The sequence below is a fragment of the Canis lupus genome, chromosome 2, assembly GCF_011100685.1.
Source record: "Canis lupus familiaris isolate Mischka breed German Shepherd chromosome 2, alternate assembly UU_Cfam_GSD_1.0, whole genome shotgun sequence".
NCBI classification, from domain to species: domain Eukaryota; kingdom Metazoa; phylum Chordata; class Mammalia; order Carnivora; family Canidae; genus Canis; species Canis lupus.
Genome location: NC_049223.1, coordinates 52731370 through 52746076, shown reverse-complemented (window position 1 = coordinate 52746076; position 14707 = coordinate 52731370). Strand labels below are relative to the sequence as shown.

At 47.9% G+C, this 14707-nt stretch overlaps 1 protein-coding gene across 5 annotated transcripts in view; it reads right to left on the bottom strand.

Moving 5' to 3' along the window:
• The window catches only part of PIK3R1 (phosphoinositide-3-kinase regulatory subunit 1), an 80707-nt gene that overhangs the window by 13366 nt on the left and 52634 nt on the right, over window positions 1-14707 (bottom strand). For all 5 annotated transcript variants that reach the window (XM_038530761.1, XM_038530764.1, XM_038530763.1 and 2 more), the window contains 5 exons: window positions 12513-12605; window positions 12004-12078; window positions 7027-7158; window positions 6002-6203; window positions 5721-5800 (listed from right to left, as the gene is read on the bottom strand). In XM_038530761.1, coding sequence (XP_038386689.1) covers window positions 5721-5800; window positions 6002-6203; window positions 7027-7158; window positions 12004-12078; window positions 12513-12605 — 582 coding nt within the window. The remainder of the gene's footprint in view (window positions 1-5720; window positions 5801-6001; window positions 6204-7026; window positions 7159-12003; window positions 12079-12512; window positions 12606-14707) is intronic.

Genomic DNA, 14707 nt, shown 5'->3' with positions numbered 1-14707 from the left:
TAGAAAACTTTGCTGCAAGGTTTTCACAATACGTATGATCCTCTACCATAGAGGTTCTAGAATATCACGGAAAGTGTGAGTGGAGTCCTTTGCCCATTCAGTTTTAGGCTTTGAAAAGTGATGGGCAAGTGGCCGCGCTTCTTCATTAGCTTAAAAAGGGAGCCCTCTGCTGGTAGAACAGAATCAGTACCTTCTCCTTGGGAGAAAATGCTCAACCTCCTGCGTGGCTCATGGCTTTTCCCCCTATGCCCAAAATGTCACACAAATTAAAACCTAGGATTCATTTCAAATAACTAATACATCAAAAGTACAGATGTCATGCCCATGTAGGAAATGCTTTTCAAAAAAAAAAAGAAAAAAAAAAGCTGTCTTTTAATTTCAGCATGTATCTGAGACCCAAACACTCAGCCACACTGGAGAACTTAACACATACTTGAAAACTAACTTCACCTCTGGATTCTTCGAAACGGTACGTCTTACTACGTGTCCTTTCCTCAAAGTTCTGTAAAGCTCAATATCAGGGGTGAAAACAAGCCACATTCTGTTTCTCAGGAGGTGTGATCAAGGCAGAGAATATCCTTAAATTGTGCAAATATGTTCGAAAGGTACAGACTAACACTCTCACACTGTGCAAATCGACTTCAGATAGTGAGTGTTCCCCCAACCAGCTTTCATACCACACAGCTTCTTAAAAAAAAAAAAAAAAAAAAAAAAAACTGCAGTGAAAAGAAAAAAAAAATAAAGAACCAAAATTTTCAAGGGTTAAATGAATGCCTCCCTTCATAATTTTAACTTAAGACAAATTAGGACAGAGGGCCTTTCAGTATGATGCAAATTCTTTAGTCTACATCCAGTGCTCTGACACTGCACGAAGGAAAAGGTTCACTTGAATTTATAAGTAAACCCAGATTTCCATAGGATACATTCTACAAACTATGTGAAAAGGTGTGACCGTTGCTTAGCAGAATGAAGCGCTGCCTTCCCTCTCAGATGCTGTCCTCCTTGGAGGTGAAGGCTGTGCCGTGAGAACAAAAGCTGACCGATACCCCATCAATATATATGCAGCCTGAAATACATTTCTTTATCAGAGCACCAATAAAACTTCCTATTTTTCGTTATAACCCAGTGTGGCCTGCCTCTTTGTTTATTCCTATCCATCTAAATATATGCATTTTTTTCAAGGTTTCATTTCTCACCTTTGAAACAACCCTCTAATGTCAGACCACATTTTAAACCCAATAAAAAATAAATCAGAGAAAAGTAAAACTCTTTGAAAGTCATTTCCCTCTACCTTAGTGCTTGCTTTAGTCCTGGTTGAAAACCAAGCCCAGAGCATTTAAAACAAGATTTATGAATCGGGCTCTTCAGGATGAATGTTTTGCAATGCGCCAGTGGTTAAACATTAACTCTGACAGGTGTAGAAGGGCAGGAGGGAGAAAGAGTCATTTATTTTCCACTCTGGGCTTGAGGGTGCAATATTAGACTTCAATTATGCTGCATTAATATTTCTGAATATATCCATGAAATCTGAAATATGTAAATACACTTAGAATGGGTTTCATTCAGAGCCAGCCTGTGTTAAATGGTCCTGTTTTTACCTTAGCTGCCCTATAGAAATCTGCTTTAGCTACCTGAGTATCAGTAGGGTAAACAGAACACCTAATGATTCAAGAAAACCTGCTGTTCAGCTTTCGGTATTTTTAAGACTTTCTGTAACAAAGGGAACAGCAGACCTATCCAAGTTCTGAGAACCTCGTGACTCTGTGTTTAACCTTTCAAACGTTAGTTTCCCTCCACAGAGGGAAGATGCTTGCTTCATGGGTTGCTGGATGCTTTAAATGAGTGGGTGTGCCAAAGTTCTTTGAAAGTTGGTTAGTTTGTCAAAGAAATTTCAAAAATTCATTTGGATGATTGTTATCTTTTGCTTTCGCTCACTGCTAGGAGGAGCTCAATGGGAGAAGCAGCCTGTGTCCTTGAGGAACGACGCAGCTGAGCAGAAAATAACAGGAAAAACTAGAGAATAAGCTAAGTTTAAGAGGACCAGGTCTTATGGGCATAAACCTACTGAATGGCATGATCACTGTTACCTCGGGCAGGGACACGACCTACCTGTGAGATGAAGTCGACGGCACTGCTATGCGCTGCTCTGTGTGGTTGTGCATTCTGTGCACTGCACAGAACCACGTGGCCGGGGGAGCTGCTGCTGAAACCCAGGTGCCTCCACCCACCAGGCCACACACAGGGGAAAGGGCATGATACTCAGTAAGGAACCTTGCTCCCGCCAGGCAATGCACCCACGGAGCAGCACCTGCTCAGTGAGTGTGTCTTTTGCAGATTAGCAGGGAAACCCGCACAGGCGCCTAGAGGCCCAGCTGGGCTGGCTGGCTGGCTGGCAGCATGGGCTCAGGGGCGAGAAGGGCTTGACGGCAGCGAGGTGCTGGGAGCTGCAGAAGGGGGTCCCCTCTGGAAGGTGGGTCAAAACCCAGAGTTGAGCGATGGTAGAGACGGGCTGTGGGTCCTGAGGTGCAGTACTTATCACCTCCTTCAAATCTCACACCCATCCCGGGGAGAGGCATTATTTCTATTTCCCAGATTAGAACACAGTTTGGAAAGGCTGAGTTACTTGCTAGGAACTCAGCAAATAAATAAGTAGCAAGAGCTGATTCAAACCCAGATCGACTGGAGACTCTGTGGGGTGATTCTGTAAAAACTGCCCTGGGGTTCTTCACCGCATGTGGCTTGTACTGGAAACTTCAGAGGACTTTGGAACGGACATGACATGCAGCCCCACTGCTCATGAAGGTTCCCCCCCAAACCCCAGGCAGCAGCTGCAGCACAGGTGACCTGTTTCTGGCTCACACTGCTTGGTCAGCACCAAGGGATGCTCTCAACTTCTGGGGGCGCTTCCGTCTCCTTAGGAGCAAAGGAAGAGCGGGACAAAGCTTTCAACTCAAAAATGATGCCTTTTATGATACTCTTCATTTAAAACATTTACTCCTTAACATCTAGTGTAGCAAGCCATCCTTTTTGTACTCTGCAATGTATTCTTACTAAGCCTTTGGAACTCCTTGAAGTGAAATATTGTTTCCTCTCCCCCTCTTCAAACTGTACCAATTCCTCAAAGCCCATTTCAAGTCCCATTTTTTTCCCTCCGAGCCTTTTCCATCTACTCAATCATCCTTCGTGTCACCCACCACATCTCTACAATTCTCTTCATAGTTAGACACCCTCCTACCACCTAATACTTAAGATTCTGTGTGCTAATGGTCTCACGTAAATGCATTGACACATCGCCTCAAACATCGTCAGTTTTGCCTATCATTTCATAGTTCTAGCAGGTTAAAAGCTACCAAAGATGTCCGTCTATCCCGTAATAGCCTTGCTTCCCTCTCTTTCCCCCAAATCATGCAAGTACTCGTTTCTATTCATGACAAAAAGTTGCTGCCAATGAAGGATGGGTGAGCGTCCACTGGAGATGCTCTGGGAACAGCACATGCTGGGCAATGACGGAGGAGTCTAGGAAGATGTCAGATTCCTACCAGGCCTAAGGAATCATCTCTCTACCCAAGGGCGTGTCCTGCCGATCACTTTTGTGAATCTGTTCCTGAATACAAAGGTGTTCAGGACGAGGGCCTCCATCCTTTCCCACAAGTCAGACATACCCTGAAGTATCTCTTGGCTCCCAAAGAGCCTATACATTCTTCAGAATAGCTAAGAGATGCCGCACAAAGGGAAAAATGGCTCAACCTGGGGTTTCGAGATTACTCAGATGCAATTTTCCTGAGGAGGCTGCATAAACGGGGAGCAGTAAACATTCAGTGCGTTGTTTACCACTCACCCCGGCCAACGGGGGACTAACCCACCTTGGAAACTGGCACACCGGTTTCTTGGCAGAGGAATGCAGCAGGGTCTGTGACCTAGCAGGCAGTCTTAAGTGTCCATAGCGAAAATGGATAAATGTAAAAAAAATAAATAAAAAAAATAAAGTTTTTTGATATTGTTTTTTTGGTGGAATTAGAGTGAAACTGATGAGGACGTTTAACCAGTTTTCACCAGTCAGACTGATTAAACTCCAATACGGATTCCCACTGGTGGGTATCTACCAAACTCAGGCTGGCTTTTAAGCTTCCATGTGTCCCCATCTCCTGAAGGGTGGGGGGTCTGAGGAGACCGGGACCACCCTCAGCGCTTCACTGCAAGCAGGGCTCAGCTGTCCCTGGTCCCTGAGACAGACCGCACGCACCACAAGGAAGTGGAAGGCAGGGCTCTGCCCTCTGGCCCAGGGTCCTGTTTTGTTGTTACTCAGCCTCTTTCCCCATCCAGGTGTTTGGGCTGGGCTGAGGGAGAGGGGCAGTCACGAAAGCTGTCATGTTTCACACCCGCCCCCTGTCCCCTCAGCACAGGGTACTTGTGACCTACCACTGAATCTCTCCTATTGAGCCCAAAGGCAGCCTCTGAACCCCAACACAGGGTCCCCAAATCTATTAACGAGGAGTCGCGTGAGATGAAACCTTTTGGCCACCCCTGGACTAAAGCCCTAGGCCACTGGTGACCGATGTGTCTGCTGCCATTCTCCTACAGTTCAGAGGAGCCCCCCTGAACATGCTGCTGGCTGGGACCTGGAACATCTGGAACATACCACACGTGCCCTCACGTACTGTTTCTGCAGCCTCTCTTACCTCCAGATACCATATTCTGGGCCCGGCCGCAGGAGCCCTTCCAAATACCTATCCCATCCTGCCGTGCACACGGGTGGGTTCTAAGCCCAAGGCCCGTCCCTCTCGGTCTGCCCCATCGGGCTGCAAACCCCCACGCCAGGCTGTGAGGCACCTACAAAGGCATGACTTAATTCCCCGTGGCCGCACGCGCATCCGTGGGTCCCCATGCCCATTTATACAGGGAGAAGCTGGGTAGTTTGCATGAGTTACCTATAATAAAGAGTGAATTCATGATGTTTTACTTTAATTCTAGGCATAAATTAAGACCACAAGTCACATTCTCTACTGGTCCTGAAACTTGAACTTCACTTACTGGGCCCTGATCATTCTTCTCAATGACCAGCTTCTGGTGGCTAATTTTTAACAAGTATACAGCAGAGTGGGGTTTGTTGAGACTTTCCACAGAAGAAAAAATACGTCAGTTTAAATTAAACCCACTGCTAACATGGTCTACATTTCCTGCTTTGTTAAATGGCTAACTGAATGCCAAGGTGCTTTCAAAGAAGTGTCTGGCCTGCTCCAACTTGCTGCAGCGAACACCCCGGTCTCATACTGCTTGCATTATTGAAAATGTTTATTTTGACAGACGTTTCTCAGCATACCTGCTTCCAAAAAACACATTCCAAAATACTTCAGATTATATAGTAATTATAAATCCCCTACTTTATAAGTATTAGAAAGAAAAACAAGAACGTCAACAACTAAAATGAGCTCCATAATTCATGCAACAACTGGAAGCATCAAAACTGAGGGACAGGGCGAGGTCTCCCAACAACTCTCACCTAAAACTAAGATCACCTAAAACCCACGGATACTGAAATGCAGGTGCTGTTGACCGTATATACTACCGCTCAGCCCCCCTTTTCTGTAAATCGCAAGGCAACACCTTATGGATCTCGAGTCTAAGAAGAAACTCATGTTACTTCAGAGAAGGTCTAAAGCTATCATTCTAAAGGAAAAAAAAAAGAACCACGAGAATTTTAACAGTTCAGAAGGCATTACCTGGTGCAGGCTGTCGTTCATTCCACTCCGTCGAGATTAAGATTTCTATAACTTTTATGAGGTGTTCAGTATTCTCAGAGCTACAGAAAGGAGAGAAGAGTTTTATTAGAAACCTTTCTCCTAAACAACAAACTCACATTCACTTATACACACTCAAGTCAGTGTGTCTGTCGGGCATAAAGGTGCACATGCATCTGTGAGCGAGTGTCCTTAGAATAAGTTTAATGACCCATCAGGTTTGGATCACCCAAAAATGCAATGCTCCTCTCCTTTTACCTTACCTGGCTGCTGGGAATCGGAAAAGCAGAGGGCTGAAGAGTTCAGAGAGTACTCTTGCACTCAGAAGATTCTTGCTGGAGGTTTGCGAGAGCTTGAAGAAATGTTTGAGCAAATACTGAAGCGTAAGCCAATACTGATGAGGTATGGTAGGTGCCCTAATGAGCTTCTTCAACAGCTGGATATATTCTTCAGAGCTTTGCACTTCTACAGAGTTTTTTTAAAAAAAGAAAGAAAAGAAAAAAGGAAGATGAGATTGTTCCTAGATGTCAGTGACCAAACACCCAGAACATTTCTGTTCTTCTAGCTGAAGAACGAGCCCTTTTAAATCAAGTCATCAGATGCAATGGACAGTACATTTGCTCTTCTCATTAGAAAAGGCATTGTGAGCAAGGAGAAATCTCAAGTCAAATGGAAATGCAAGAAACTCTTGGGTGTTAAAAAAAACCGCAAGAGGATCAGGGTGTGCTGGCTGAGATCTGCCCTCTATTGAGCAGCTTCGAGTGTGATTGGCTGATTTGGAGGAGCATCAGATAAGCATCACTCGTTCTAACTTTGAAGGTTACGAACCACAGTTTCCTGTCCCCAAAGCATTTAACTGAGCAATAAGCTCCTAAGCCTGAGAGTCCTCTTCCCTCAACACATCTTGTAATGGCCACTCGAGGAAAATGAGGAGAACCACCCCGGCCCATGGGTCCGGGTCCCTGGTTCCCCTGAATCCAAAGATGGCACTTGGAACACAGTGGTCTTCAGTGACGTAGTGAACTCTGTTAATGCTGATAAAAGGTCAACAATTAGCCATCTCAACCCGTGGACAGTCCTCCTCGGCCAACGAGGACCTGGGTCTCGTTCCGGATGCCCTGGTAAGGGGGCGAACCGGCGCTACTGGGGAGGGAGGGTGCCAGGAGGGGGCCCGTTCCCACTAAGATCTCCTAGAACGTGACTCTTCATATGCAGGATTTACTAGAGTTTACACGCACCCCCGCATCCCAATACATGCTCTTTGAGGTTCTCAGAACAGAAGACAAACCTTGGGCTAAATAAATCATCTCATTGTAAACGGCTACTGGAATGACAGGATTTGGTAAGTCCATAAGATAGCGTTTGAAAGCGTCTCCCAAGACTTGCACATCGATCATCTCCAAGTCCGTGGAGGCGGCATCTGCGACAGAAACATTTAAAAAAGGCATTTCAGATGTCGTACATATCGGTTGGGCCAATTTTTCTGAACATCTGACTTAAATGTGACACACGAAAGGCAGCAGTGCGAGGACAGCTATAAAACTCTCGAGTATTCATCAGCAGTGCTTCTCACAGCGGTTGTTCCTGGCACTGCAAATAGAACAATTCTTCTTTGTGGAAGTCTGTCCCTCAAGCGCTGAGCATTGAGCGTGATGGCTCCTGCCCATGATGCCAGAGGCATGTTCCCAGACTGTGGGGCAACAATAAAAACAAAAAAATTGCCCCGTTAGGAGCTGCACTGTGTCCCCCTGCGAGTCATAGGGTGAGGCCCTAACTCCTATGGTCTCCGAAGATAAACGTATTTCGAGAAAAGGGCCTTGAAACAGGTGGTTCAGTTAAAATGAGGCCTTTAGGGTTGGGCTCTGATCCAACTTGGCTGGTGTCCTCCTAAGAAGAGGAAACGTGGACGCACGCAGGGACCCTAGGAACAGAAGCACGGAGGGAATGCCTCGCGAGGACGCGGTGAGAGGGTGGCCATCGTGAGCCTAGGAGAGAGGCCTCGCAGGAAACCAAAGTTGCCGTGATCTGGGACGTCCAGGCTCAAGGACGGTGAGAAGACAGGTTTGTGTTCGAAGCCCCCCAGGCTGTGGCATGTGGTCATGGCAGCCCTGGCAACCTACAGTGGCCCCCCAGGATTTCCAGGCCTTCTGGAGGGCGGGTGTGCCCTGCGAAGGCCTCTGTCCAGGGATGGCTAATCAGTAAAGGCTTTCGGAAAACCCCAACAGGAATGCAGGGGCTGCAAATCCAGAGATTGCCTAAGTTCTGCGTTGCTAAATGCTGCACCTCAGAGTTCATGGTATTTAGCTCAACAGAGCGAATGAACAAACGATAGGTGGGATTTACCCTTCGATCTCAAAAATGGCCAGAAGAATATTTTTAACATTCTTAGAACGTTTAGGCCCCTAAAGCTGACAGGGTCTTCTGACGAGGATACAGCTCATCTCATCTGTGGCAATGAACGAGCCCAGAAGGGGGGACAAGGGGCGCCCGGGGGCTCAGTGGTTCAGTGTCTGCCTCCGGCTCAGGTCATGGTCTCAGGGCCTGGGTGCGCTCGGGGAGCCTGCTTCTCCCTCTCCCTCAGCGGCTGCTCCCCTGCTTGCGCTTCCACTTTCGGGGTCAAATAAATACATAAAGATCTCTGGGGGGAAAAATGACAGGATGAGCCCATCTGTCCAGGAAAGCCTCCAGCGGGAAAAGGGGTCGGACAGTCCCGCCTTGGGCGGCACCACCCCGAGCCGTGCTCTCTGCGCCCGGGTAGGAGAAGGCCCAGTGGCCCCAGAAAGAGGGGTGCTGGGGCCGGAAGGGCCGCGGGCGCCCCACGGCGGGGGAGGCCTCTGGGGCACCGGGGCCTTGAGGAGGGACCCCGGGGGGCAGCCCGCGTGAGGGAGCCCAGGACCCCAGGGAAGCCGAGGAGAGTGCGCGTGGTAGAGGACGTGCATTGACGAGCTGGGCGAAAAGAATGATTAAACTGAGGGGGGGGGAGCGCGAGTGCCAAGGCCCCTCGGAAGTGACGCCGCCCCCGCTGCGCCTGCGCAGCCGAGCTTTGTGCTGCGCCGCCAAGGGACGTGCCACGGCCCCCAGCCCGGGCCCTTCATGCCCTGGAGGCTTCACTCACTAGGTCGCGCTGCCCAAGGAATATTACCTAATTTTTTCTCCAGCGTAAAGACGGTGAGAAGACCGCCTGGTGATGGTAAAAACCATGAAGATGCCCAACGTTCCGCAGGCCGTGCCGTCCCCCGCTGCCCCTCTGCGCCGGCGCCGGGCTGGCCCGCTCCACTAGCCGGGGGGTCCCCAGGGCCCGGGCGGCTCCCTCGCGGCCCCGCGCGCAGGCCCCGGCCTAATGCTCGAGGACTGAGCTGTCACGGTCCTCAGGGAGATGGGACTCGCCCCAGCCCTTCTCTAAGGCGTGAGGCGTGTGGCAAAGAGCTTCACGCCTTCGAAGAAAATCATCTTATTTCAAGTCTTGGGATAAGCCCCCTTCGCGACAAACCCACGAGCGTTGGTGACGCGGCACACTGGTTTGTAGTTCTCCCAAGGTAACTTCTGAAGCTCCTTGGAGTTCCTGACTTGTTCTGGACGCCCCCTTTTCTGCGTTACAGCCTCCCTAGTGAGCTCCTCCAAGAGCCAAGGACGTCTGTTAAGTGAGGACTTAGGTTAGCTGGGCGAGACCCGCACCGCCTTTCGGTCCCAGCTCACTCTGAGTGAGCTCAAGACAGGTAGACCAGCAAGCCCTCCAGCCCCCGCCCCTCCTCCCCAAGGCAGGGGGTGCCTCCCCGGCTGACCTCTACCTAAGTTCTCAGTGGAAGTTTTCAAGTCTAGTGCCCCGCCCCACACCCCACACCCCACACCCCACTCTCCATGTCTGGGGACATTTCTGACTGTTACAGTTTAGGAACCAAGCTACTGGCATCTAGTGAGTAGAGGACAGGTGTGCTCTTAGAAAAGCCTCTTAAAAATGAGGTAGAGCTGACCTATAACCCTGTATATGACCCTAACAGCACGATCTGGTCTTTGGTCATGTTACAATCACCAGTCAGTCCAGCTGACCCCTACCACCAGAGCTACAGAATTTCTCTTTCCTGTAATGAGAACTTTTAAAGAAAATGCCTGCTTCTGGGTAAGAGCCACCAAAAAAAATAAAAATAAAAAAAATAAATAAAAATTAAAATCAGGAGAAAATTCAAATGAGAACAACAAAAAAATAATTCACTTTAGGTCAATACAATGGAAAAAAAAAAAAAAAGAATAAGGACTTTTGGAATGAGACCAATTTGGATGCAAGTCCCAGCTTTGCCATCAGCAGTGACAAATACGGCTATCACAGGGGTAATATGGAGACGAAACAAAATAGTAGGGTGCTAGTAAAGGTGGGTGTTGTCCTCTACATCTACCCCTTCCAGACACTGCGAACTTACAAGGTTGGTTAAAAGCCATGACTTCTTTTCTCTCTTTTTTTTTTTTTCTAAAGTAGGACTTATGCTTCCTCCAAGGTATGACAATACTTTTATGGACGGAAAGATCCTCAAGCTATAAAAAGTCTCCACTCCTAAATTTAGATGTTTACCCTTTTTTCTTCTCACAAAATTCTACTCGAATCACACAGAATCCAGGTGAAACCGGTTTTCTCCGGGTGGGTTTTGATCTCCAATGGCGAAGAAAAACTGTCAAAATACATTGCTGACGTGATTTTTGGTTAGTTATTCCATCTCAGAGGTGATGCGAAGATGTTTTCTACAGCTGAAGTGCATCATTTGTATTCAGTCACATTTAAAAGCTTAACCACGATTTCTCAAATAACTCCTGTGTCACTGGTCTCTGATGTCTACACACTTCCTGTGACCAATTTTTTGACCAAAACATGTATCTCAATTGCAACTAAGGACAAAATTCACTGTTTCCTTACCACTCTGGTGAGGCTGTGAGAAGTAATGGACAAGTGTTCCACCTAGAATTCTCTGTCAGTCAGCTCCTACTGACCTACTCCGGCTGTTAAGGCAGGAGATCCAGCCACCAAGGCACATGCCCTGCACATGTGTGAGGCTGGTTTCCATGCACAAAATAAAAATGAAAGTTTGAAACATTTCTTTTTTTTTTTTTCAAACTTCAAACACTTGGGTGGTGCAATTCAGGTGAAACTATTTACAGACAGAGATAGGATCTTTTTTTTTTTTTTCCCAGAACATCTTTTCTAGAAATTGTCATGAGCTGCCTCAACTTCACATTTTCATCCACTACATTCTTCGCATGAGCATAGTTCCTACAAGAAGAGCCTCTTCCCAAATTTGGTTTCGTTCTTTCGGTTTCCAACATCCAAATTCAACTAAAATAATGTGAGGTGGGAAATTATCTTTTTTTTTTTTTTTTTTTTTAAATTATCTTTCTAAAAAAAAATTCTGGGGGAGAATGAAGAACCTGAAAGATCCTGCAAGTTAAGTTAATACAGAAGATAATACTTGCTGGCACGATGGCCAGGGTATTTATTCACATGGGTGGTCTTATTCCGTTTGGCAAAGAGAAGGAACAAATAATGAAGCCACCACTTGGGTGCATTAATCGGTGTCATTTACCCAATGGTGTGCTGGAGCTGGCCTATTCTTAGGGGCCACCTGCGCTCAATACTTTCCATGTTGGGGTTCAGTGATGACACAGTGGCAGCCTGAGACTGGCCGAGGCGGGCATATTCACTCCGTGGAAGTGGCCAATTGCTACAAACCAGGGTCCCCCTGCCTCCCTGAGAGCTGGGTTTACCAGTACACCACCAAAGGCAACAGGCCCGTGATGTTACCTCCTATAAACACGGCACAAGAGAGCAAATGACCACGAAAGGAAGAGCGAAAAAATGTTACAAAGGAGAGGAAAATGGGAAAGGTCAGAAGAGACATTTGTTAAATGACACGGACTCATAAATATTTTTTAAGCTGATCCAGATGAATCCGACGTAGCCAACTACAGTCAGAGAAAGATGGTCGGTAGGCAGAGCCAGAGAAATCCCAAAGGGGGCGCTTCTCTCTTCTGCAAGTCCTGCGGGGCCCAGAGGCTCTTGGCTATGAGGACAGGCCACATGCCTGCAGGCAGGCGTGCACACAAACCCCGACCCAGGACGCGGACATCGAAGATCAGTGCCGGCTTGCCCCGTCACCCTAGTAGAGCAGAGGGAACCGTGCGTGATTTCTGAGCCCCTCCAACTTAGAACTCTGCACTTTATCGGACACCCAAAGGTAAGGACTGTGTTTCCCATTTGTCTTTCTAGCGCCACGACACTCACCACAATCAAGGAGCTGTCGTAACTCAGCCGGGTTGCTGGAGCTCGGTGTCCTGTATAGAGTTGAACATTCCAGACCTAAGACACAAAACAGACTGAGCATGCAAAACACAGCTCTCTGGAGAACCTGTGAGCCTGCTGCCAGAAAGACATTCCAGTTTCCATCCCATATCTACTCTAGATGTGTACCAAGTATTCTTGGAAGTGAACCCCTACTATTAATCTTAGCTGGCATGTCAATGATTTTGGCAAAGCCATCTGGCCATGAAAGAGCAAGTTAATTGTATTTATTAAATTATGGAGCATTTAATAGTTTCCATACAGTAAGTACATGTTACCGTGGAGTCAGAAATCGGACCAAGGTTATTTCTGCACTACGCGGTGACAGAGAGCTTGTGTGTCTGGCTCGCAAGTAGCGGATTTAATGGACACCCGACAGACAGAGGCAAACTGCGACAGCCCCGGAATAAGACTCGATGACACATTAACAGAGCCCCTCGACCGCTGATTACCTTTCTTTTCAATGGCTTCCAGGAGCTTCACCAGCAGAGGCGGAGCGATGTCAGGAGGGGCAAACTGCTCTGCAAGATCCGGAAGGGCCAAGGCTGCAAACAAACAGAATCCTACGGTTATTCGATTGGGGTGATTGAATGCATCAGGCAACAGGGAGGAGAAGTGAGACGCAAAACAGTTGAGCTGTGACACTAGCGAACTCAGGCCTGAGCAAGACGGAGCGCGGTGCTGGGCCCTCTTCCCGTGGGGCCTCTCCCTGCAAGTTTCAAGGACAGGCCCACCTCTCTCCGGGGACACACTCAGAACACTTAGCTGGAATCCAGGACTTCCTTGCCTGACTGGCCTCTCAAGCCTCCTCCCCAGCTCCGTCCTCCCCAGGGCAGGTCTCCCAGGGGCTGGGCCCTGGGCCCAGGCTGGATGTGTGGGGCTCATGGTGGGACTGAATTCGGATGTGCCGGAGGCTGGGGAAGTGGGCTACTCTCCCCACATCACCACCCTCTGGGGCAGAACGTGGGACCCAAGAAACCGAGATTAACTTCACTATGAAGGAGTAACTGCCCTGGTAGGATGATGGAACAGATTTGACCGAACAGTCCGTTCACGTGATTTATAACTTTAAAATATTTAGACGCAGGGCACTTGCAAATGATCACTGGCCCCGTTAACGTTCAAATCAAGCCCCTGTGTACCCCCGCCACCTGAGCCTTCGTTGGCTGACATTCTGGTCAGTCGGTACATTCTGGTCAGTCGGTAGCTTAAGAACATGTGATGCTTTCACCGACTGGTTTTTGCAGGCGACAGCTCCGTGTTTCACCAATCGCAGTGGTACAAGAAGAAACGAACTGGACGGCACACTAACAACGGCCCTCAACATCACATTTATAACTGCGGCGTCGCTCCCAAAATACACAAAACCACTTGAAGTAAAAATATCCATCTCATAATACACCAGAAGAGGGAGCTAAATATATTCACCTCATTTTTCTCAAACTCCAAACTACACCTAAAGGACAGTCTACATGAAAATACCTACAGGTGCAGCCTTTACATTAGCCACCAATACGTAACTTTTTGACACTTAAGGTTCATCACTGTGCAGTCTTACCTAGGAATAAATAGGCAACATATAATTTATATTTATTTATATAAATATAATTACATTTATAAATTAAACTTACATAATTTATATTTGTATAGTTTAAGAAAGGTTAAGTATAATTTTCAGTGAGATCTTAGTGGTGGGATTATGATGACTCATACAGTTAAGCAGATCTTTAATGAAGCCCACCTTCCTAATACTAAGAGTCATCACAGATGAGATTCCTGATGCAGTCAACCTCAGAGAATTAAGTATGATTTGCGCCATTTTACGAACCCTAAACCCTGTGGTCTAAGAGCCTTCTGGACCGCAGTGCACCCTGGGAGAGACAGGCACATGGGATCTGGCCACCTAACTCAACTGGCCGCTCAAATACCCAGGATAAACGGAAGAGAGCTAGCTTGGGGAAGAAAATCCCACAGCCGCATCATCCAGTAGAACCTTCTGTGACGACAGAGATGCGTTATTGGCTGTGCTATCCAAAAAAGCAGTGGCCGGCCAACTAGCCGCATGTGGCTGGGAGTGCTTGAACCTGTAGACACCACAACTGATGAACTGCATTTTTTTTCAGCTGAAACAGCCACCGGTGCTAGCGGCCACAGTATGAGAGAGCAAAGCCCCATGGCCTGAGCAAGGACAGGTTTTTGTCAAGACCAAACCAAAGATTCCTGAGTTGGCTCTGGGCTACTAAGATCCCACCATAAAGCCATCCCTGGGGACAGAGCATCTGGACACAGAGCTCATCGAGATCTGAACTCAGGGCATGAAAAGTCTGTCGCAGCTTCCCAGGTGACTCTCCAGCGGCACCATCACTTGAACACATTACAGACTTCGTAAGGGAGGGACAGCCGGGCCACTGACTTTCTAGACGGTCACTAGGCGCAGAGCTGAGTGGGAGTGACATCTCTTCCGTGTCTCCCGCACCTGCCCGAGCCCATGATCACCTGAAGAACTTGCTGGGAAGACAGGTTCCCGGGTCCGACCACCACCCTCACCACCCCCCCACCACCAGGAGGCCCAGGCGTGGAGCTAGTGATGTAGTTTGGGTTAGTACTATGTCTTAGGACATGCGATCACGGTAAGAAAGCCAGCAAT